Here is a 26075-nt window from a genome sequence, read left to right on the forward strand (position 1 = left end):
ACTGGGGATGCTGCCTCTATTTTCCACTTACTGTAGTCACCGGTGAAATAAGTCACGAATAATTTATTGTACCGCAGTCATTTCGGAACGTGACTCACTAAGTGGAAACTGAGCAGACCACTTGGCATCATAGTTATTCGGTTGTGCAGTGATTATAGTTGATTTTGTCTTTTTAGTCCTTAAGTTCACTTTGCATTCAAATCTCCACTGTGACTGGTTTTGAACATATTCATTCTCTGAGCATTCAGGGGCCATCTTAGTTAAGAGGTTTCTTCCCCTTTCTGCATAGATACCCAGATATCCTCAAAATTAGTCAGGTTTATTATCACTGATATATTTGTGAAAATTGTTTTTTTGTGACATCAGTACAGTGCAAGGCATAAGTTACAATCTGTCTATCAATAAGTCAGTAAATCAATACAGAGTATAATAGAGGACTAGTGAGGCAGTGTCCATGGGTTCATGGATTGCTCAGGAATCTATAGAGATAAGAATTAGCTTTATTCATCACTTATTGATCGAAACATACAGTGAAACGCACCATTTGCTTCAAATCAAATCAGCTAGGATTGTGCCTAGGACAGTCCCACCAATATCAACACACTTCCAGCACCAGCGTAACTTGCCCACAACGGTATGTCGTTGGGATATGGGATGAAATCAGAGCACCCAGAGGAAAACTAAACGGTCACGGGGAGAATATGCAAATTTCTTACAGACGCCGGCGATATTTGAAACCCCTTCAGTGACTGCTGAGAAGCAATCGTGCTAACCACCGTGCTACCGTGTTGCCCTTGTTACGCTGCAAAGCTGTTCCTTAAATCATTTAGTGTGAGTTTTCAGGAAATTGATGCTGAGGTTATTATTATCATCTTTTTCCCAGGGTTGAAATGTCAAATACTAGAGGACATCTATTTAAGGTGGGAGTGGGAATTTAAAGGGAATGTGCGGGGAAAGTTCCCTCTCCCCCTCCCCCTCCCCCCTCTCCCCCCCTCCCTCCTTTATCCAGGACTGGTGTTCAAGTGGCTGTTAATAGACACATGGATGTGCAGGATATCAATCATATAGAGGCAAAGGAGATTTTGTTTAATTTGTCATCGTGTTTGGAGCCTGTTTTTGTGTTGTATGCGATTCGATTGTATGTACAACAGTTGATTGTGTTTATCCTGAAGTTTTAGTCCATAGTGCTAAAATCTCCATATTTCTGGCCTATACATTTTGAATTGCTAATGCCAAAGTATCATCTACTCATCTTATGACCTGCACAAGATGTAGAGCTGGATATCCCTGTACTCTTGGACCAGAGGACATAGTCTCAGAATAGAGGGGTGTCCATTTAGAGCCATGAGATGAGAAGGAATTTCTTTAGCCAGAGGGTGGTAAATTTGTGGAATTTGTTGCTGCAGGTGGCTGTGGAGGCCAGGGAACTGAGCGCAACTAAGTAGGAGATTGATCTTGATTTGTCAAGGGGTGAAAGGCTATGGAGAGAAGGCAGAGGAATGGGTTGAGAGTGAAATTGACAGCCCTGTTGAAATGGTGGTGCAGACTCGATGGGCCAAATGGCCTAATTCTGCTCTTAAGTCCTATGGTCTTATGGTCTGGAGTTGAACAACTCCAGATTGGGCAGGATTGGGTTACAGTTTGGAACATGGAGCCAGGGCTTTATGTGTAAGGTTGGGAAATTCTGAGGGGGTGAGAAAAACATTGGAATCTTTTCCTCAAGTTAACACCAGATCATTTGTTAAATTTTGCTAGGTCACTGGAGATGTGAGTTAGCAACCAGGGATGCTTCCCAGGGTTGAGATGTGTTTCTTACAGCCTTTTATTTCTTTGCCATGGTATGACCAGTTTTACACATATTCCCCCATGTTCCACATTCTCGGAAGTCTGTCCCAATTGCTGCTGTATTAGTTTAAAAAAATCCCCTTGGGTTTTATGGTAAAACACCTTTTCTGACAGGTGTGACATCTTGATCTTAAATTTGGGCTGAAAATGTTCATATCTCTGATACATTGATGATTGAAAGAATGCAGAGAAAATTTACAAGGACGTTGCCAGGATCTGAGGACCTGATTATTCTTTTCCATAGATATTGTCTGACCTGCTGAGTTCCTCCAGTTTCTGTGTGTGTTGTTTTGAGGATCTGAGTTAAAAGAGAAAGGTTGAACACATTGGGATTTTATATCCTAGAGCAGGGGTTCCCAGCCTGTGGTCCATAGGCCACTTGGTTAATGGTAAGGTCGGAAACCTTTTATGCCATAAAGCATGAGGGGAGATCTCATGGATGTATATAAAATGATAGGGCAAATGCAGGCAGACTTTTTCACTGAGGTTGAGTGAGACTAGAACTAAAGCTCATGAGTTAAGGGTGTTAGGTGAAACTTTTAAGAAAACATGAGGCGGAACTTCTTCACTTAGAGATTGGTGAGAGTGCTTAGCAAGCTGCCACTGAAAGTGGTGGATGCAGATTCAATTTCAGCATTTAGCAGAAATTTGGATAGGTACACGGATGGGAGGGGCATGGAGGGTCTGAGCGCAGATCAATGGGACTAGGCAGATTATTAGTTCAGCACTGGCTAGATGGGCCAAAGGGCCTCTTTCTGTGCTGTGGTGTTCAATAACATCCGTTCCCTGTTCAACCAAGAACATTGCTGGTATATGACATGAGAAAAGAATATGCAAATCAGGGGAACCGTAGAATCATACATTGCTGAATAGCTGCAGTCAAATTCCTCAGAAGGCAGGTTTTCATTACTCAATACAGTACTCCCTACAACATCAACAATAGAATGACATTCTCATTACACATTTTCACTTGCAGACCCCCATGCAGTTCTAACTTGTGCTGGAGATTTGATTGACTTGGGTCACTTTTAAAAGGGAAAAGCAAGATCTTGAATTAGCACCAAACTCTGTCTTTGGTTATTCAGATGATATATTGGGCAACGCCGGACTTAATAGAACCCCATATTGAATGAACCAGCTGCCAACTGATTTATTATTTGTTATATATTGTGCGGCTGGTAATTACTAATTTCTGTGTTTACCAAAAGTATTCATGTGAGCTCATGAGGATTAAGCACTGGCTCTGTTATTAATTGTAGAACTACTCAGAGGGAACTTCTGGATTGCTGCTGCAGGAATGTGTATTTGTCAGTAGCATGGGAGTTTTGGAGTGATTTTCCATCTATGTTTCACTAGTGGGAAAGATTTGGATGCCAGAAATGGTTAGCATTACTTGAGCATTAATTTAGTACCCAAGTATTCTAGCATCAGTTATCTTTATTACTTAATGAAAGACCATGAAAGTGAAACACCCGATGAAATGTCTCTGCTCAAAATGTTGACTGTTTATTCACCTGCATAGACGCTGCCTGATTTGTTGAGTTTCACCAGCACTTTGTGACAACTGAGTGGCTTCTTTATTAGATATACCTGTACGCCTGCTTATTAATGCCAGTATCTAGTTGGCTAATCAAGTGGCAGCAACTCAGTGAATGGGGAAGAAGCGTGATCTAAGTGACTTTGACTGTGGAATGATTGCTGGTGCCAGATGGGATGGTTTGAGAATGGTGCGAGAAACAAAACCCATCCAGTGAGAGGCAGTTCTGTGGGCGAAAATGGCTTGTTAATGAGAGAGGTTGGGGGGAATGGCCAGACTGGTTCAAGCTGACAGTAGCTCAAATAAGCACGCATAACAACACCGCGGTGCAGAAAATCATCTCTGCCCGCACAGCACATTGAACGAAGTGGATGGGCTATGGCAGGAGAAGACCATGGGAGAAGGTACAGGGGGTACCTCACCATGTGGCCATTCAGTGTGTGTTACTATAAAAATATGTCTTCCTACTAAACAAATAGGATCAGTTGTGGTTGCTGAGCCCACTTCCATGAATAGCATATTACGAATGATTGGTGATGGTGAGTCATTGATGATAGTGTCTCATCACTAACTGATTATGGGACAGAGAGGTAGGCTAAGCAGGTGTTAGTATTGAATACTCAAAACAATAAATTAGTTGATGAAAAGCTATAGGAACTCAGGAGGTGAGGCAGCATCCAGGGAGGGTCAGTTGACATTTATAGAGTTGAGATTCATCTTGGCCTGACCTAAAACTTTGTTTGTCCATTTCCCACCATAGACGCTTCCTGATGCACTGAGTTCCTCCAGCATTTTGTGTGTTGATCCAGTTCCCAGTAACTGTGGTCTCTTGTTTCTCTGTTAAATTAATTGACATTATCATCCCTGTTTTTTATTCAATGTTGGTACTGCTTCTTATCAGTCCCTCATTGACCATGAACTGAACACTCGTCTTGGGGCAACAGACACAAAAGCGTTGGAGGAACTCAACGGGTCAGGCTATGAAAAGGAATAAACAGTCGATGCTTCAGGCTGAGACCCTTCATCATGGAGAGGGTTCAAAGGAAGTTCACAAAAATGATTCCTGGATTGAAAAGCTTGTCATGTGAGGAGTGTTTGATGGCTCTGGGCCTGTACTCTCTGGAATTCAGAAGAATGAGGGCGACTTTATTGAAACCTATCAAATGTTGAAAGGCCTTAATAGAATGGATGTGGAGAGGATGTTTCCTATGGTGGGGGGGGCGGGGGGTCTTAAACCAGATGACACAGCCTCAGCATAGAGAGGCGCCCCGTTAGAATGGAGATGAGGAGGAATTTCTTTAACCAGAGAGTGGTGAATCTGTGGAATTCATTGCCACAGGCAGCTGTGGAGGCCAAGTCTTTATATTTAAGGCAGAGGTTGATAGATTCTTGATTAGTCAGGGCATGGATAGATATGGGGAGAAGGCAGGAGATTGGGAGTGAAAGGAAAATGGATTAACCATGATGGAATGGCAGGGCATAATTGAAGGGTGAGCATCGTGGTTAGTGTAACACTTTATAGTGCCAGTGGCTCGGGTTCAATTCTACCGCTGTCTGGAAAGAGTTGGTAAGCTTTCCCTGTGGTCGCATGGGTTTATTCCGAGCGCTCCGGATTCCTTCCACATTCCAAAAACATTTCTCTGTCTCCAGATACATGTGACAAAACTAATTGAGTCTATCTAAGTCATTGAAGTAGTCATAGTATTGTTAAACTGTAGTGGTTAGTGTTGTGCCAATTGGTTCGAGAACAAATAGTTGAAGGTAAGTGGCTGTTCATAAACCTGGTTATGTGAGACTTCAGGCTCTTTTTTGAACTCCTGCTCGTGGTAGCTGTGAGAAGAAGACATTTCTTCAATGGTGGGGATCTTTGCTGATGGATGTTGCCTTCTTAAGGTAACGCCTCCTGTAGATACTACTGATTGTGGGGCAGATTCTCAACTTCATAGTGACTCCCTCATGCTGCCCTCATTACAGTGTCTTCTTTCGTTCTCTTTCTACAGCTCTACGAACTGGACAACGATCCCAAGCGGAAAGAGTTCCTGGATGATTTATTCGTTTTTATGCAGAAGAGAGGTGAGTCTGACTTTGTGTTTCCAATGTCTAATGCTTTGCCTCAGCTTTGGAGTAGAAATTTACCTTGGGTTGGAAGTCCTGCCTGTTATTGAAGCCCTCTTGAAGTCAACAGAGCTGAGCATTAGACAGGGTGATGAGAAGAGTCACAGCAGGACTCAAGATGAGTTTCTACACCTGTTGACTTTCTCGCTGGAGTACAGATGAAAAGAGTTGTGCCAAATCAACCATGTCTCATTAGGTGGCTGTTGTCTTATAGGTGGCTTTACAAATTTGGCATTGATCTTCCACTGGAGAATCTGAGTTGAAATCTGAGCTGTTTCTCTCTCTATGAGCTGTGAATTAGAATCAGACTCAGTATCACTGACATAGTGAAATTTGTTGTTTTGCAGCAGCAGCACAGTGCAATGCATAAAACTATTGCTATAAGTCGAACCTTCAAACCTATGTTTGATTCTGTGAAAAGATGGGGTTCATTTGCTCGTGGCTACCATTTGAGTTAATTGATAGATTTCTTCCGTGATCTAATTGTAAGTTTTGGTATTTTTTTTTGCTGGCGGTTTGATGTTTATTTTTAGAAGCTTTTTGTTTGACGCATGGCTCCGGGGTTGAACACCTAATGGGTTCTTTTTTTTCTCACTTTCTTCTTGCTTTAGTAGGGTTTTCTCCTTCTCTTTTTTTGTGTCACCGTATTTTTCAATCCTTAATATTTGTTTTCCCTTTGAGACATTGTAAGTGTTACTTACTTTGATGTACTTTTGTTATTTTGGATGATAATAATAATAATAATAAAAGGATTTGAAAAGAAAACTATTACTATAAGTCGTACATAAAATATAAGTAGTGTGAAAAGAGAATAATAATTGAGATGGTGTTCATGGACATTCAGAAATCTGATGGCGGAGAGGAAGAAGCTGCTTCAAAAGTGTTGAGTATGTGTTTTCAAGCTCCCATACCTCCTCCCAATGGTGGTAATGAGAAGAGGGCATGTCCTGGTTGGTGAGGGCTTTTAATGATGAATGCTGCCTTCTTGAGACACCGTCTTTTGAAGTCATCCTCGGTGGGGACACCTGTGCTCATGATGGAGCTGGCTAAGTTTACAGCCCTCTGTAGCTTTTTCCGATCTTGTGTGCCAAAGATGAGGGAATGTGTTCGATCATTTAGTTTGTAGCATCTTTAAAGAAGGTGGTTTTGTTGGCAATAACCCTGAGAGTAATCAGGTATAAAAAGAATTATGTGGACTGTAACAGAACAGAAGTGTGCTATTTGGCCCATCTGCTCTCTGTTGGAATTTATGTTTTGTATGAGCCTCCTTCCATCATCAGAGGGTGTGGTGATTGGCTGTAACATTGGTGGAGAGAGTGTTGCTGGTAAGTAAGAGAGTTCTTATGAACAGGAGTCCCTGCTCATGATATTATTACCTTAGGAGGTTCCAGAGATGTCCAATAGTGATGACCCCTGGGATACAGTGGGCAAGATTTCCCTGATTTCCTAAGGATTTATGGGATGTGATGTCACCCCATGGAAGTCATGCTCGGACACAAAGAGATCCTAACCATTGCTCAATTGAAAATCCAGGGTGGTTGGGGTAATCTAGAAATAGTTGTCAATGTGGAATGGGATCGGAAAAATAGATTCTTCATTTGGTTCTCCAACATGAAAGATAAACTATGGTGTGTACATGTATGTGAGCATGTTTATGTGTGGGCTCATGTACACAAATGTGTGTTTGTGTTGTGTGTCTTTGCACACTTGGACATTCCTGTACATACTCATCTGCACCTCTATTCTGAAGCTATTGGAGTTGATTTCTTGCTTTGTTCTGAGAAGTCAACCAACTGTTCACTGTTGTTTCCATTCATTTAGTTCCACTGATTGTGTGCAGTTTCTGGGCCTCCGTATTTCAGGAAAGATGTGCTGGCCCTGGAGAGGGTCCAAAGGAGATTCACAAGAATGATCCCATGAATGAATCATTTGACGTGGTGCATGTTTGATGCCTCTGAGCCTGTACTTGATGGATTTCAGAAAGATCAGGCGGGGTCTCACTGATGCCCATTAGATACCGAAAGGCCTGGGTAGAGTAGATGTCGGAAGATATTTCCGTTAGTAGGCAAGCGTCGGATCCAAGGGCACAGCATCAGAACAAAGTTTCTTTCAAAGAGGAGACATTTCTTCAGGCAGACAGTGATGAACCCGTGAAATTCATTGTCACGGAGAGCTGTGGGGGCCAAGTCATTGGGCATACTTAAAGCAGAGATTGATTAGTTCTTGAGTGGGAAATGGATTAAGGGTTATGGGCATGAAAAAATTCAGTCATGATGGAATGACAGAGTAGACTCAATGGGCTGAATGGCCTAATTCTGTTCTTATTTCTTATGGACTGATGGGCACAGCAGTTTGTTCATCAGTTTAATGTATTAGTGTGCAGATTATGTGTACAGTTTTTAACCATTAGACCTGAGTCCATTGAAATAAGCTTGTTAAGTTCACTTAGATTCTGTCACTCTGGGCAGCAAAGTGAGCAATGAGTGGAGCTGCGACCTTACAAGGCCAGGGACCTTGTACTACTAAAGGGACTAAAGGTTATTAGGAGAGAACAGGGGAATAGGCTGCCATCTGTTGCCAGTGGAAGTGATAGATACAGTAAACTGTAACATTTAAGAGGAGTTTGGATGGGTTATGGATAGGTGGGGTATGGAGGTCTATGGGTGCAGATGGTTGGGACTAGGTAGAAGATCAAAGCAAACACACAAGAAGCTTGAGGAACTCAGCAGGCCAGGCAGCATACCTAGAAATGAATAAACAGTTGACTCTTTGGACTGACGCCCCTTTCTCAGGACTGAGAAAGAAGGAGCGAGATACCAGAATAAAAAGGTGGGGAGAGGTGAAGAAGGCTGGCTGGAAGGTGATAGGCGAAAACAGGTTGGTGGGAAGGGTTAAGGGCTGGAGAAGAAGGAATCTGATGGGAGAGGAGGATGGGCAATGGAAGGAGGAGGGGATCACAGGTAAAGAAATAGGCAGGTGAGAAGAGGTAATAAGGTCAGAGTGGGGAATAGAGGAAGTTGGGGGCGGGGGGGGGGGGTGGAGTCAGAATCTTTTTCCCAGGATAGAAATGCCAAATACCAGAGTGGATGGCTTTAAGCTGAGATGGCGAATGCTTAAGGGAGATGTTGTACAGAGCAAGCTTTTACGCAGTCAGTAGCAGGTTCCTGGAACAGGCCATTTACAAGGCTTTTAGACAGGCACATGAACAGGAAGGAATGGATCACGTGTAGACAGATTGGATCAATTCTACTTGGCATCGTAGGAAGTACTAGTACTGTGGACTGAAGAACCTGTCCTATGCTTTACTCTGCTCTATGATTAGCTGATAGGAGTCACCACTACAGTTGAACTGAAAAGTCTTCTCACCCACATTTTTGATCCACGTACACCTTTAGCAGCTTGCCCAGGCTGTTCGATTCACACCTTTGAAGTTATTTTTGTCCCTATTAAAACGAGGAATTACTTTCAATACATATTACAGGGATTTTATATTTTTCAAAACAAATTAAGATAGTCACATGCAATTTAAAAGGTGCAATTGAAATCAGATCGAGGTTAAGTGTGGAGTATGCGGTCAAATGGTTTAATACTGGACATATCCTGCACTCTCATTCTGAATCTAGCTCTGTCCTGCTAGTAGAAAGTTTGTGAACCATGCAGAATTTTCTCTATTTCTTCATAAATATGACCTAAAATGTGATCAGATTTTCATGTCAGTCCTAAAACTAGATAAAGAGAGCCCAATTAAAAATAGCACAAAAACATTATACTTGTTCATTTATTTACTGAGAAAAATGATCCAATATTATATGTATTTGTTGAAAAAAGTATATGAACCTCTGGGGTAATGCCCTCTACAAAAGCCACTTGGAGTCAGGTGTTCCAATCAATGAGATGAGATTGGAGGTATGGGTTGTAGAGGTGTCCTGCCCTCTAAAAAAAAGACAAAGTCAGTTTATGTGCACCATGCCTCAATCAAAACAATTTTCAAGAGGGCCTTGGAAGAAGAATTGTAGAGATGCACGAAGCTGGAAAAAGCTACAAAAGCATTTCTGAAGTCCTGAATGTTCATCAGCCCACATAAGAGAAATTATCTACAAATGGAGGAAACTCAGCACTAAAATTGCTACTCTCTCTAGGAGTGGGCATTCAGCAAAGATCACACCAACAGCACATCATGCAATGCTGAAAGAGGTGAAAAGAAGTCCAAGGGTAACAGTAAAAGACCTGCAGAAATCTCTAAAACTTGCTAAATTCTCTGTTCATGAGTCCACTGTAAGAAAGATACTGAACAAAAATGGTGTTCTTGGAAGGATACCATGGAGGAAACCACTCCTCTCCAGAAAGATATTGCTGCACATCTCAACTTTACAAAAGCCCACCTGGATGTTCTACAACACTTCAGGACAATATTTTGGCAGAAATGCACATTGCTATGTTTGGAGGAAAAAGGGCAGTGCACACCAACACCAAAACATCATCCCAACTGTGAAGCATGGTGGAAGGAGCATCATGGTTTGGGGCTGCTTTGCTGCCTCAGGGCCTGGACAGCTTGCAATGACTGAGGGAACAATGAATTCAAAATTGATCAAGACATTTTACAAGAGAATGTCAGGGTAGCAGTCCGTTACCTGAAGCTTAATGGAAGTTGGATAATGCAACAAGTCAATGATCCGAAAGACAAGAGTAAATCAACAACAGAATGGTTAAAAGAAGAAAATTAGTGTTTTGGAATGGCCTAGTCAAAGTCCTGACCTTAATTCTATAGAAATGTTGTGGAAAGGCCTGAAGCAAGCAGTTCATGCAAGGAATCCAACCAACATCCCAGAGTTGAAGCAGTTTTGTTGGGAGGAATGGCCCAAAATTGCTCCAGGCCAATCTGCAGGACAGATCAACAGCTACAGGAAACGTGTGGTTGAAGTTATTGCTGTACAAGTGGGGTCACACCAGTTACTGAAAGCAAAAGTTCACATACTTTTTCCAACATATACATGTAATAGTGGATCATTTTTCTCAATAAATAAATGAACAAGTATAATTTTTTTAATGTGATTTATTTGATTGGGTTCTCTTTATCTAGTTTGAAGATCTGATCACATTTTAGGTCATACTTATGCAGAATTAGAGAAAATTCTACAGGGTTCACAAACTTTCTAGCACTGCTGTAGCTGTTTCATTCAGGCCCGGCAGGCAAGGTGTGACTGTTTGTGTTGGGTTCGGATCAGGCATGTTTGGTGTGTATTAAACATTCAGGCAAGTCAGGCACAGTTCACTGTTTTACCCAACCTGGGGTCATTTGCGCAGTTTTACACCAGAAATATATTTCGTCCTAAAGTAGTTCAATATCATGTTTGACATTGTGACACTGTAGGTCGAAAGTAGGGGGGAAAACTCAGTCCAACGGCTTGAGCTACGTTTGGATTGGTCACAGGTGTGTTAGGTTTTGATTGGGCGTGGTAGAGCTGGGGTTTGTTTGGCTGTAGGTAGATCGGGTTTTGACTGGCAGTGGATGAGTCAGATTGGCCATGGGTTCAGATTGGTTTTCCATTGGCTGCTGCCAGACTAGATTTTAATTCTGAAACCAAACAGGCTACTTTCTTAATCTCCTAGCTGCCAATCCCTTTTAATCCATCTAATCCAAAATATTGTCCCCCTCAATGTCTGATCCAGTGCCACTTTGGAAGCCACCCCTCAAACAATGTTTTCCAGATGCTACACCGGTTATAGTCGGGATCCTGATTCACACTGATTGTACACTAGTTGTAGCAGTCCTGACTCTGTGTGTACACCAGTTGTCGACAGGGCCCTGATTCACACTGTATGGACATCAGTTGTGGACAGTCGTGAATCTTACGGAAGAGGCCATTTAACAATATGTCTTATTGCCCTTTAGAAGAAGATGATGGATCTCCGGTTGCTACTGGAAGTGCAGGGCACTGCAGTGTTAATGATTCGTTATGGATTTGGCCCCATTACCTTGTTAGATGGAGCTCCTTCCCATTCCTGTCAGAGGTTTTATTGAGACAGCCAGGGGTGGGACGGTGGATTAATGAGCTCAGAGCTGTTTACATTAAAAGGTTCATTTTGTGTGGAATTCCACCCTTACACAGAAAAAATAGCGTGGTGTGGGGGAAGGGGTGAGAGATCGGCACCAGGCGCAATCCTGCGGGAATCTTGCTAAGCCCTGGTAGCTGCAGGTTGCACTAACTGATCCGGGGATGCAGTAGCTCTCACTTGTTAGCTTCCCCCGGCTGCTGAAAGGACTTTATCTGACAGACAGTGATTGATGAGGTCTAGCAGTAGTTACCACACTGGAGATTTGAAGTGTTCATGTTACTGTCTCCCTATAAATATAGTCTGCGTACCTCTATCCTCCTGAAGTTTATTTTATTTAGCGATACAGCACGGAGAAGGCCCTTCTGGTCCTTTGAGTCGTGCTACCCCAGCATCTTCCAACAAACCTGATTATCCCTAACCTAATCACGGGACAATTTACAAAGACCAATTAACCTACCCCGGTACGTTGTTGGAATGGGAGAGGACACTGGGGCACCCAGGGAAAACCCATGCATTCCACAGGGAGGATATACAGAGACTTCTTACAGAATGGCACCGGAATTGAACTCCGGAACGCCCCAAGCTGTAATAGCGTTGCGCTAACTGCTACACCTCTGTGGACAGGCGCTGTTTTAAAAGAATGCTGCTATGTTAGAACTTTTCCAAGATGTTCATGAACACCGCCTGTGCGTAAGGAGGAGGGCTATTGCAGGAAATTACATGGAAACCAAAGGCTGTTTGGCCCATCTGCTCTTGCCCAACCCCTTCCTTTCTTCTAGACTAATCCACCTTCACTTTAAACATGTTGTACTTAAACCAGTGAAGTCAAAGAGTTATATAGCACAGAAACAGGCTCTTAAGCCCCTCATCCGTGCTGATGAAGTTGCCTTCCTGATCATTTGCCTTCTTTTGACCCATATCCCTCTAAACCAAGGATTAATGGTAAGGCTCCATGGTATGAAAAAGTTCAGGAACCCTTGCTCTAAACCTTTCCAATCCATGTACCTCTTCAAATGTCTGTTAATCACATCTGTACCTTAATCAAACCTTCCTTTAGTCTCGTGAACAGCAATACATGTAATACTCCAAATGCAGTCTCACCAATATCAAGCACGCTTATTACATGACGCACCAATTCTTGCACTCAGTATATTCAAATATTAGTGCTATGAAAATTGGAAGGTTTGTGGGTTCAAGCTCCACTCTTTCCTGTGCAGTTCTGGTGACCTGCCTGCAGGAAAAATACCAATAAGATTGAAAGAGTGCAGAGAAAAATTATAAGGATGTTGTTGGGATTTGAGAACCTGAGTTATAGGAGAAGATTGACTAGGTCAGGACTTTATTCCCTGAAGCATAGGAGAATGAAGCAAGATTCGATAGAGGAATGCAAAATTATTTGGGTTATAGATAAGGTCATTGCAAGTGGGCTTTTTCAGATGAGATTAGGTGAGAATAGAATTAGAGGTCATTTGTTAAAGGTGAAATGTTTAAGGGGAACATGAGGGGGAACTTATTCACTCAGAGGTGATGTGAGTGTGGAACAAGCTGCCAATAGAAAAGGGTGGTTACATTTAAGTAAAATTTTGATAAATTCATGGATGGGAGAGGTATGGAGGGCTATGGTCTGGGTGCAGTTCGATAGGACGATGCAGAATAATAGTATGGCTCAGTATAGATGGGCCAAAGGGCCTGTCTCTGTGCTGCTGTAGTGCTCTATGACTCTTGAAGTATGAGTGCAAAGATCTATCAGTACTGGGGGGAGTGATACACTATCCTGTGTGGGGGTTTGCATTCCAAGTGCTCGCTCAGCTGATTTTAAAGGACCCTATGATTCTGTTTTGAAGACAGATATTGGGGTGAGGGGGGAGTGGAATTGGAATTCTCCCCGATGTACTGGCCAGTCTTTAATGCTCATTTAATGTCATTGTCAGAGATAATCTGGTCATTATTACATTGCTGTTTGTCGGAGTTCGTTTGCCCAAGCTGGCTGCTACATTTTCTGCGTCACAACAGAAACAGTAAAGCGCTATGAAATGCCCTGAGATGGTGAACTGTCCTATATAAATGCACGGCTATGTTTGTATTGCATAGCTGGCAATCCACACCATTTAAACAGAGACCATTTTTCAATCATTAACTAATACAAATTCCTTGGACTGGCGTTCTGTTTTCCCAGTGTTGTTAAGGTATAATGGTCAGAAATTAATTCATAACTTGTTTTAATTTCCTATAAGATAGCAGGCCATTCAGCCCTTTGATTCCTTGCCTGCGCTCAGAAAAGTCCTATTAGACAGAATTAATTCATTTTGTCTCATATGCGCATCAATTCTCCCATCACGCATGAAAGATATCAGTGAGTTTGAAAGGGGGCAGAGAAATTGAAGACCTGAGTTGGAGAGAAAAATTGAAAAGGTTAGGATGTCAATGTTGAAGGGCCTCGGCCCAAAATGTCAACTGTTTATTCATTTCCATAGATGCTTGCTGACCTGCTGAGTTCCTCCAGCATTTTGTGTGTTTTGCTTCAGAACACCAGAACACTACAGCACAGTACAGGCCCTTCAGCCCTCGATGTTGTGCCGACCCATATATTCCTTAAAAGAAGTACTAAACCCACACTACTCTGTAACCCTCTATTTTCCTTTCATCCAAGTGCCTGTCCAAGAGACTCTTAAATACCTCTAATATTTTAGCCTCCACCGTCGTCCCTGGCAAGTCATTCCAGGCAACCACAACCCTCTATGTAAAAACTTACCCCTGATGTCTCCCCTAAACCTCCCTCCCTTAACTTTGTACATATGCCCTCTGGTGTTTGCTATTAGTGCCCTGGGAAACAGGGACTGGATATCCACCCTATCTATGCCTCTCGTAATCTTTTAGACATCTGTCAAGTCCCCTCTCATCCTTCTACGCTCCAAAGAGAAAAGTCCCAGCTCTGCTAACCTTGCCTCATAAGACTTGTTTTCTAATCCAGGCAACATCCTGGTAAATCTGCTCTGCACTCTCTCCATAGCTTCCACATCCTTCCTATAATGAGATGACTAGAACTGAACACAATAGTCCGTGGTCTCACCAGAGATTTGTAGAGTTGCAACATGACCTCTCTACTCTTGAATTCAATCCCCCTGTTAATGAAACCTAGCATTCCGTAGGCCTTCTTAACTATCCTATCAACCTGTGCAGCGACCTTGAGGGATGTATGGACTTGAACCCCAAAGTCCCTCTGTTACACTGTTAAGTAACCAACCATTAACCCTGTACTCAGCCTTCTGGTTTGTCCTTCCAAAATGCATCACCTCACACGTATGCTTTATTCCCTGGAGAATGAAAGGAGAGTCTATAGAATGGTACAGAATTAAGAGGGGTGAACGTATGCTGGATTTCTCTCCCCCCCCCCCCCCCACCCCCCAGTCTTGGTGAGACTAGAACTAGAAGTCACAAGTTAAGTGTGAAATGTAAAATACTTACAGGGAATCTGAGGGGAAATGTCTTCGTTCAAAGGGTGTTACGAAATGATCAATCAATGTTTCAAGCCGAGGCTCTTCATCAAGACCTTCGTTAAGTCCTAATGAAGGGTCTCGGCTCAATATGTTGACTTTTTATTTTCTCCAAAGATGCTACCTGACCTTCTGAGTTCCTCCAGGATTTTGTGTGTTTTTCTCAGGATTTCCAGCATTTGCAAAGCCTGTTGGATCACAGATAGCACTTGGGCCACTGGCAATGAAACGAAGCCTGTAAGACATAAGAGTGGTTATAACAAGTTTAAGTGCATATGTAAACATTTCACATGTTCCCAATCCTGAAACAATTGGCTTCATGCTCATTATGGCCCACACTTCTGAGCCCAGCTGTCTCCAGTGTTCCCAATCCAACCTCGCAAAAGCATAGCTGGTAACCCTCAAAGTGATAGAGTAATAAAGCACAGAAACAGCCCCTTCTGCCCAATTTGTCCATGCTGACCAAATGCCAATCTGAGCTGCTACTACTTGCTCTTGTTTTGCCCATTTGCTTCTATCCCTTTTCTGCCCGTGTACCTATCCAAGTTAATTTTAAATGTTGCTATTATACTTGCCTCATGACACCTTGTCTGGCAGCTCATCCATATACACACCAACCTCTGTGTGAAGAAGTTTCTTCATAGTAACACACACAAAATGCTGGAGGAACTCAGCAGACCAGGAGGTGCTGTCTGGCCTGCTGAGTTCCTCCAGCATTTTGTGTGTGTTGCACGGATTTCCCACATCTGCAGATTTTCTCTTGTTTGAAGTTTTTCTCAGATTCGTTTTCTTAAATCTGTGCCCTCTAATTTTGATTCCTTTTGCCAGGGAAACAGACTGTAATGCATCCACAGTATTCATACCCCTCATGACTTTATATCAGTCCCTTAGTCTCCAAGGCGTAAAGTCCTAGGCTGCCCAGTCTTTCCCTGAGTCAGCAGAACACAAGGACTGTGTGTACCTGGGATGTAGAGGGAGCTGTATGGAGAACTGAGGAAGGCTGGCCTTCCCCTCAGTGGAGTACTGAAACGCGAGTTATTCTTAGAGCAGGGGTGACAGACGTTTTTGAGAGCATGCGCCCAAATTGTCGATAGTCTCCGAAAGATTTCTCTTGCAAGTCATGGTAATTTTGAACAGAGATTATTGTTGATTAATGAATTAGTAACAATAATTATGGACTTTTTTTAAATGGATAAAGGAGGCCTGTTGCATATTTACATTGTTTTACTCTGAATAAAATTATAACAGAGACAAATCTAAATAATTGAAACATTTTCGATAACCTGTTCAAAAATTATTATTAATCTGAAAAATAATGTCATTTCTAAATTACTGCAACTATTTACTATCCAAATACTGATGTGTACACCAGGTTTGTGAGGATTTGAAAACATATCATCCAACGTCACATATTCTTATAACTATCTAGCTTACGCCAGTCCAATGTGAGACATTCCTGTAAAAACATCACACTGTTCTCCAGTTGTAAAAGAAACATTCTTTGCTTCATTTGGCAGTAGAGATGATCATTATGTGTCTTTTAATTATGAGTGGGAGTTAAAGAATAAAGGGGTGACACTGCATGTCCCGTGCGAACAGAATTTTTATGTGTGCCTTATTGGGCACACGCGCCATAGGCTTACCATCCCTACTAGAATCGAGAACAGTGGGCAGATGGATGGTGAGAAGACTTCTTCATGCTGCACATTTTTGAACTCTGTCTAATCTGAGGTTAAGTATTGTTAAGTTTTGTGTTTTGTTATTGTTAAGTATTGGTATTGGTTTATTATTGTCACATCTACCAAGACACTGTGGAAAATTTTAACTTGCATACTGTTAATACAGGTCAAATTATTACATAGTGCATTTAGGTAGAATAAGGTAAAACAATAACAATGCAGAGTAGAGTGTAACAGTTACAGAATAAGTGCAGTGCAGGCGGACAATAAGGTGCAAGATCATGACAGGGTAGATTGCGAGTCCAAGTGTCTATCTTATAGTACCAGGGGTTTGTTCAGAGTCTGTTAACAGTGGGATAGAAGCTGTCCTTGAGCCTAGTGGTATGGGTTTTCAGGCTTTTGTATTTTCTGCTCAATGGAAGAGGGAATGTCTGGAGTTGGACATGCTAACTGCTTTACCGAAACAGTAGTAGGTAGAGACAGAGTACATAGAGGAGAGGCTGTGTCTGTTTTGGACAGAGAGGAGGAGAAATATATTTCCACATAAGATAACAGCCCTTTAGAATACTCCAGTCCAGAAGAGTGTGAGTGATAGATTTTTAGGAAGTGAATCGGGAGTAGGGGTGGTGAACACGAGGACTGAGTTGAGGAGTGGATTTCAGACCCAGCAAGGGTGGTGATCTGACTGAATGGTGCAGCAGCTTAAGATGCCATGTGCCCCCCCTCCTGCTTCCTCTGGTGCCTTCATACGGTCTCCACCCCCCCCCCCCCCCCCCCAGCTGAGATCTCCCCTGGTTGATGAGTGCAACATAGATTTTGAAAATCAGTGATGAGCTGGTTTCGATTGACCTTAACCACTCTAAACAAGGGGTCAGAGTCCTTTTTTTAAACTTGAGATTAACATCTTTTTCAAGAAGCCATGAAACTTAGTTGTAGTTAGGAAGGGCTCTGACGTAATCTTGTAAGTGAACTCCAAGCTGCGTAATCTGTGGGTCAGACCTTTCAGCGGGTACATGGCAAAGTATTCTCTGTAATAAATGTTCAATGGGGCTTCCAGTCATGGCCCTAGCAGAGAGGTGACGATGAGTTCAAAATTGCCATAAACTGCTTTCTCCCGTGTTTTGTTTTACCCCGGAATTGGTGTGCCAGGTGGAGAAGACAGGTTTGAGCAAGTTGGCCATCATCAGTCAGAGCACTGAGTATTGTGGAGTATTGTGTTCAGTCTTGGTTGCACTGCTATAGGAAAATTGCTATTAAGCTGGAAAGTGTGCAGAAAAGATTTACAAGGATATTAACAGGACTTAAGGGAGAGGTTGGTCAGGCTAGGATTTAATCCTTAGAGCATAAGAGACATGGATGAAACAAAAATAGAGGGCTATGTGGGAGGGAAGGGTTAGATTGATTTTAGAGTAGGTTAAAAGGTCAGCACACCATTGTTGGGCTGAAGGGTCTGTATTGTGTTGTGCAGTTCTATATGAGACTGGGAGGTGATGCTATAGAGGTGTCTAAAGTCATGAGGAGTATAGACAGAATGAATTTATCCAGAGTTTTTCCAGGGTTGGGGAATCGAGAACTAGAGGGATAGGTTTAAGGTGAGAGGGGGAAAATTCAACAGGGACTTGGGAGGCAAATTTTTTTACACAGAGGTTGGGTGGTATCTATGTTAAATGAGATTCCAGAGGAAGTGGTGAAAGCAGGTACAATAATAACTTTTAAAAAATGGTTGGATGTGATAAAGATTTGGAAAGATTTTTATATTGTCTTAGAATGGCGCATGGGTGATAGAAAAATGGAAGAGTTGTATTGATCTTATAGTAGGTTAAAGAATCAGCAGAAAATTGTGGGCTGAAGGGCCTGTACTGTGCTATAATGCTCTCTGTTCTTAAAAAGAGAGCAAAATAATGGACTATTCAGAAATCCAATGACCCAGAGGAAGAAGTTGTTCCTACAGTGTTGTGTGTGCTTCCTTAGGCTTCCATTATCTCCTCCCTGATGGCAGTAGGGAGAAGAGGGCATGTGCCAGTTGCTTGGGGTCCTTAGTGATGGGTGCTGCGATGAGTTTATTGTCATGTGTAAGTATGGTGAGGTAAGGTATAATGAAAACCTGCTCACATCAGCATTACAGCTATGGGCAACACACACAATATAAATCAAACACAAGCTGTACAGGGTAGTAACCATAAAGTTTCACATTGCTCTGACTTGAGTGTTTACTACTGTTTCCATGTTGTCAATGGGCCTAAATCCTGATCTCCTTTCTCAACAGTAGAGTGTTAATGCAGCTCACCACCATCGTTAGGGGTGGGCAGGAAAAGGTAGCATGAAGTACATAACTGGAAAGGAATGAACACTGTGGGATCTTTCAATTTCATCCCTATTTGATAAGAGTGGTGGCATCCCTAAACAACTAGAGAGCACCGCCTCAGAATAGAACAAAGATGAGAAGGAATTTCTTTAGCCAGAGCATGGTGAATCTGTGGAATTCACTGCCACAGACAGCTGTGGAGGACAAGGCATTGGGTATAGTTAATGCAGAGCTTGATATGTTCTTGGTTAAAGGTGTCAAAGGTTATGGGGAGAAGGCAGGAGATTGGGGTTGAGAGGGATAATAAATCAAATATTGAATGGTGGAACAGACTCAGTGGGCCAAAATGTCTACTTCTGCTCCTATGTCTTATGGTGTAATGGTGACACCATCTAAAGAAAGTGCTTTGGAGAGTGTTGGGAGTAATGTTGGTTTTGGCATTGTGAACGATTCCGAGTGAGTGTGAATTCTTCATGGGCTGAAGGGCCTATACCGTGCAGTAATGTTGTACATGCAGTGGCCACTTTATTAGGTATCTCCTATACCAAATAAAGAGGGCACTGAATATGTTGTGTGTCTGTTTGATCTCGGTCTTCTGCTGCTGTAGTCCATCCACTTCAAGGTTCAACATGTTGTGCATTCAGAGAAGCTTTTCTGCTACTCTGTTGTAACGTGTGGTGATTTGAGTTGCTGTCACCTTCCTGTCAGCTTAAAACAGTCTAGCCATTCTCCACTGACCTCTCTCATTCACAACACATTCTTGCCCAGTCTCTGTAAACTCTAGAGCAGGGGTGGGCAAACTTTTTGACTTGAGGGCCACAAAGGGTTCTAAAATTTGACAGGGGGGCCAGACCAGGAGCAGATGGACGGAGTGTTTTGGTAATACACCTCATAAGAGAAAATAAAATATCATGGGATATGTAGAAAACATGTGCTTTAATTTCAATTGAAAATGAACAAATGCATTACAACAAAATATCTGTCTTTGAAGTCCCATGGTATTTAGCTATTTATTGAAATGACTTTTAAAACACTGAAAATTAAATGAATAAAATACAGCTTTTTTTAATAGTAACAGTTATTATTTTAAAGCACTGAAAATTCTGTTATCCTTCAAGATATTATCATCATCACTCTCCTCCCAACTGTCTTTATTTCAAAAACGGTAGGAGATGCAGGTCTACTTGTCCTGCTCCTTCTTATTCAATTGTCCCCTGTGCCAAAACTCAACAACGACCCGCACAATGACAGAACAGTCATGCGGAGAGCGTTATTTGATCTGGAGCGCATTTTTTATTTTGAGAACGTACGTGCACCTGTGCACTACTCATGTCCATCACTTAACAGAAATGACATGTAACATGTAAGGCTTATTGAAAAAAATATTTTAAAATGCATTTTTTACATAACACAACGAAGAAACTTATTTTTAATTTCAGTGGGAACAGTGTTGTTGGTCTCCCTTTTTAGCCAGCGCATCAAAGTCTGGATTTAGTTTTGTTGTGGCGATTCTTAGGATGGATCTGAGGTGTTGGTCAGTTAACTTGGATCTGTGGTTGGCTTTGTTGATGTTCATGACGCTGAACGCCTGTTCACACAAATAGGTCGAGCCGAACAACGCCAGCATCTTCTGTGCCGTCCTCCGGAGGTTTGGAAACACCGCTTTACCAAGTGAAGCATAAAAGTCATTCAGTTTAAGAGAGTTGAACTTCTCTTTTAAGACGGGGTCAGACTGAAGGTCGATCAGTTCCAGCTGTAGCTCCTCTGGTGCTGTTTCAGGATCTTGTGACAGGGGACAGGCCACCAACTGAAGTGACTTGTCATTTTTTTCAAAATCAGAAAAGCGACGGCAGAATTCTCTGTGCAACGCATCCAGTGACTTGCTGTACTTTTTCCCATTTGCGCCAGCCTCTTCCAGCGTGGCTAGTGTGGGAAAATTAGTGAATAACTTATTCGAAATTTGCCTGGAGAAAAAAGCCAGCTTGGATTTAAAGGCTTTCATGTTTGTGTATATGTCATGCACAAACTGATCCTTCCCCTGTAGCTTCACGTTCAGTTCATTCATGTGTGAAAATATATCCACAGCAAACGCAAAGTCACAAAGCCAGCTCTTGTTGCTCAGCTCAGGAAATTCACCGGCCTTCCTCAGTAACTCCAAAAATGCACCGATCTCCTGTTTGAGCTCCCATACTCGTTGAAACACTTTGCCCAAACTTAACCAGCGGACACGGGAGTGACAAAGTAGGTCCTGCTGATCCGCATCAGTTTCCTCCAGAAACGTGATGAACTGACGGTGCTGAAGTCCCCTTGCACATATAAAGTTGACAAGTTTTACGACAGGATTCACAACATGATTCAGCTGTAATACCGATTTACATAGAGATTCCTGGTGATTGATGCAGTGAAGGAAAATAACATCCTGGTCAGGATTTTCATCTTTCACTTTATTCTGTATTCTCCTCAGCAGGCCGACATTTTTACCCGTCAAATTAGGAGATCCATCTGTGGTGTCGTTGATAAGTTTACTCCAAGGGAGCTTCATATTTTCGATCACAGCAGACACCCGGTCATACAAGTCCTCTCCCCGTGTTTTTCCTTTCAGAGACTCCATTGTCAAAAACTCCTCCGTTATTTCAAAAGTATTGTTAATTCCTCGGATAAAAATGAGGAGCTGAGCAGTGTCTTTTACATCGTTGCTTTCATCCAGTGCTAATGAATATAACGTGAACGACTCTGCCTTTTTATTTAAGTTGCTGGTTATATCTTCATCTATCAGTTCCACACGGCGAGTCACTGTCCTGCGTGATAAACTGATTTTTTCAAATTTGTCTTTGCTCTCTGGATACAATACACCTGCTCTCTCCACCATACATTCTTTCAAAAACTCGCCTTCAGACAGAGGCTTGCTGGCCTTTGCTAATTTAAATGACAGCATAAAACTCGCCTTGGTACTTGAGTCATGAATGGCAGCTTGACAATGAAAAAAAAATTTGTTGAGCCTGTAAATTAGCTGCCAACCTCTGAGCATTAGCTTCCCGTTCTTTCATTGACTGGTCGCTAGCATAGTTGGCTTGTTTTGTGGCATAGTGACAGCTGATATTATATTCTTTAAAAACTGCCACAGTCTCTTGGCATATCAGGCATACAGCAGTTGATCAGTGTTCGGTAAAAAGATATTTAGTTGTCCACTCCTTATTAAACACCCGACATTCTCTATCCACTTTCCTTTTCTTAGCTCCACTCATCTTTACAGAAGGGGTGAGAGGTTGTAGCAGTGTGCTACACGCAGCGCTAAAATTACGACACCGAGTCGGTAACCGCAGTCGAAGGGAAAAAACTTTATTCGAAATCCCCAGCCTCACTTTTAAGCATCCCTCAAACTGCCCCCCGTGGCGCAGAGGCTCCAAAGCTCTGTGCTCGCAAATCCCCGCAGGCTATTTCCCTTAGCCGGAATGCTGGCTAATTGTGAGCCGGTTCGGATGTGCCAGGAAATGGGTCGCCACAAGGTCACATAGTAAAGCGCAAATGTGGAGTAATACGCTGCACCTCAACAAAGGTCAATATATATAGAGTGCGTCATCTATTGGGAAAACGCCAGAATTGCGGGGGAAAAACGTTAACAAGGTTTATTAATATAATTTCATCAAGTTCTGCGGGCCGGATTAAAATGCTTAACAGGCCGCATATGGCCCGCGGGCCGTAGTTTGCCCATGCCTGCTCTAGAGGCTGCTGTGTGTGAAAATCCCAGGAAATCAGCAGTTTCTGAGATCCTCAAACCACCCTGTCTGATATCAAAGTTCAAAGTTGATTCATTATCAAAGTATTTATACATGATACAACCTTGGGATTCGTTGCCTAACAGGCAGCAACAAAACAAAGAAAGCGAAAAAGAACCCATCGAGTAAAAGAAGACCTCCGAACACCCAACGTGCAGAGAGAAAAATCACGTCACACCCATAAAAAAAAATCCATTAAATAAAGAACTCATAAACAAAGACAGTCGAACATCCAGTGTACAGGGAGAAAAAAACCATCGTGCAAACAATAATAGCACCAACAATCGTTCTGTGGTCAAAGTCACTTAGATCGCATTCCTTCCCCATTCTGATGTTTGGTCTGAACGACAACTGAACTTTGTCACAAACACGAGAAAATCTATGGATGCTGGAAATCCAGTGCAACAAACGAAAACTCAGCGGGCCAGGCAGCATCTTTGGAAAAGAGTGAACGGTCGTAAAGGGTCTCGGCCTGAAACTCTTTTCCGTAGATGCTACCTGGCCTGCTGAGTTTATCCAGCATTATGTGTGAACTGAATCTCTTGACCACGTCTGCTTACTTTTATTCATTGAGTTGTTGCTGCATTATTTGTTGATTAGGTATTTGCATTAACGAGCAGCTGTACAGATGTACCTATGTTATGTATGTATGATATCCTGTGCTCTATGAAATTTCTACCAAGGTGAGTAAACAATATGTACTGCTATAAAACACTAGCAAAAGGTAAAACAAGCTCATTGAGTTTTTATATCCAGGAAGGAGCAGCAGCAAATGAATAATTCTGTCCTGGTGGGATAATATCTGACTTCTCCCTTCCTCACTATATTGATCTCTGGTTCCCAATCGATTGGCAAAGTGGCTACATCTTTCCCTGAAAAGATGTTGTCCTGTGAGGCAGAGGAAGAAGCCACAAAATGTTAATCAATAGTTACCATAGCAACTCTGTCAACACCACAAACCAAAGATGAAACCATCTTGCAATGATGATAAAGCTCTTTCTCTTAACATCTTTTTGAAGGAGCAACATCTGATCTTCTCAGATGTTTAAGTTGAACAGAATTGTGTTAACTATCCCTGTCAGTGATGGGAGACACAGAGACTGCAAATGCTGAAATCTGGAGCAACACACAAAATGCTGCAGGAACTCAGGAAGTCCCAATTGAGGATCTCAGCCCAAAATGTCAGCTGCCCATTCCCCTCCATAGACACTTATTCATTTACTGAGTTTCTCCAGCCTTTTGCAAACAATTGATCAGGAACAGCATTATATTTTCAAGCAGCAAATAATTTGGGGAGCGTCACAATAGAGTTTACAACCAAATAAAATAAACATAAGCGTCACAGGTTTTCCTCCGTGTGCTCGAGTTACCACCCCCCCCACCCCCACCCCCTTGTTCCAAAGACATACAGGTCAGGGTTAGAAAGTTGCAGATGCGCTACGCTGGTGCTGGAAGCATGGTGACATTTGTGGGGTGCCCAGCACAATCCTCGCTGATTTGATTAGATGCAGCCAATACATTTCACTGTATATTTCAAAGTTTTGATATGCAAATTAAAGCTAATCTCTTTAAATCTGAATAAAATAGATGGGAGAGCTGGCCCTAAGTATTGGGGAGTATCAGAGAAGTTCATTGCCTTCTATTGAGCTCATTTTATTTATCTATCTATCTATCTATCTATCTATCTATCGATACAACACGGTAACAGGTCCTTCCGGCCCAACAAGCCCGCTCCATCCAAATACACAAGTGACAAATTAACCAAGTAACCCATATGTCTTTGAAATGTGGGAGGAAAGCAGAGCACCCGGAGGAAACCCATGCAGTCATGAGGGGAATGTACAAACTCTTTATAGACAGTGGCAGAGTTGAACCCAAGTTACTGGTGCAATAATTATGTTACACTAACTCCTCTGGTACCTACCTTTCCGCCCCTAAGAATTGTGCATTAATTGGACTAGCTCAGTGATAGAAAGCAAGTAGGCTGTTTAATGAATGTATCACCTTGACTAATCTGACTATAGCTTTGTTCACAAGCATGGCCTTGGTTACAGAGGAAGCTCTGACATTCACTAACCTTGCCATTTATCACAACTTCAAGGCAGATCATACAGTTGTAGCTAAGAATACCAATTGTGAAAAAAAAAATCATCTTTTATTGACACGTCGGGAATATTTGTTTTCACCAGCTGTCATGGTAACTCCGAGTGGCGGCAGTGTCAAGATATTTTTAAACCAGGCCTCTTATTGCTGGTCTTGTTGGGTTTGATATCTGGAAGCCTTCAAGTTCATGAAGGGGACTGTCAAGGTTGACCTGGGTAAATTACTCCCGAGTATTGAAGGCTTAAAATAAAAAAGATAGGATTTAGAGTCACGGAACACTCCAGCACTGGGTCTGTACTTGCTGGAGTTCAGAAGAGTAAGGTGGGATCGTATTGAAGCCTATTGAATATTGAAAGGCATAGACAGAGTTGATGTGGAGAGGACACTTCCTATAGTGGGTGGGTCTAGGATAAGAGGGCATAGCCTCAGAATAGAGGGACATCCATTTTGAACAGAGATGAGGAGTAATTTTTTTTAACCAGAAGGTGGTAAATCTGTGGAATTCATTACCATTGACAGCTATGGAGGCCAAGCCATTGAGTAGATGTTTGATAGGTTCTTGGTTAGTCAGGGCAAAAAAAGGTTGCGGGGAGAAGGCAGGATACTGGGGTTGAGAGGGATAATAAATCAGCCATGATCGAATGACAGCGCACATTTGATGGGCCGAATGGCTGAATTTTGCTCCTATGTTTTGTGGACTAATGGTACTGTACAGCATTGTATTTGCATTCTTAGGAAGTGAACTGTCATCTCCATCTGTATTAATAGACGATGAGACCTTTAATTTCTTCTGGTGGTATGCAAACTGACTACTTAGCATCAGTTTCCTTTGTCTGATTATCATGCACAGCCTTTAATGTATTCAAAATAGAGCTAAATTTTGAATAAGAGCCTTGATTCTCCAGAGCTCAGGAGACAGAGGGGTGATCTTGCTGTGAGATACAGTTGAAATCTTAGAAGAATTATTAGCGAAGATGCTGGAAGGCTGGCTCCTCATGCGGGAGGCCCTGGAACTTTTGGGTATAAGGTGTGGGGTTGATTTGAGATGAGGGAATCCATCAGCTAAAAGTGAGTGGATCCATTGGTCTTCTCTACCTTAGTGTGGTGGAGACCCAGTTTCTGAGGAACATCAAGTTTTGAGGTCAGTAGGATATTTTTTTTTTT

The 26075-nt window shown here is 42.3% G+C and overlaps 1 protein-coding gene across 4 annotated transcripts in view; it reads left to right on the forward strand.

Annotated features, from left to right (window-relative positions):
• LOC132379059 (AT-rich interactive domain-containing protein 3A-like) overlaps positions 1–26075 on the forward strand; it is a 244142-nt gene that overhangs the window by 105355 nt on the left and 112712 nt on the right. For all 4 annotated transcript variants that reach the window (XM_059946560.1, XM_059946562.1, XM_059946563.1 and 1 more), the window contains one exon: positions 5383–5455. In XM_059946560.1, the coding sequence (XP_059802543.1) occupies positions 5383–5455 (73 nt within the window). The remainder of the gene's footprint in view (positions 1–5382; positions 5456–26075) is intronic.

This window comes from Hypanus sabinus, chromosome 21, assembly GCF_030144855.1.
Source record: "Hypanus sabinus isolate sHypSab1 chromosome 21, sHypSab1.hap1, whole genome shotgun sequence".
Classification (NCBI taxonomy): Eukaryota; Metazoa; Chordata; class Chondrichthyes; order Myliobatiformes; family Dasyatidae; genus Hypanus; species Hypanus sabinus.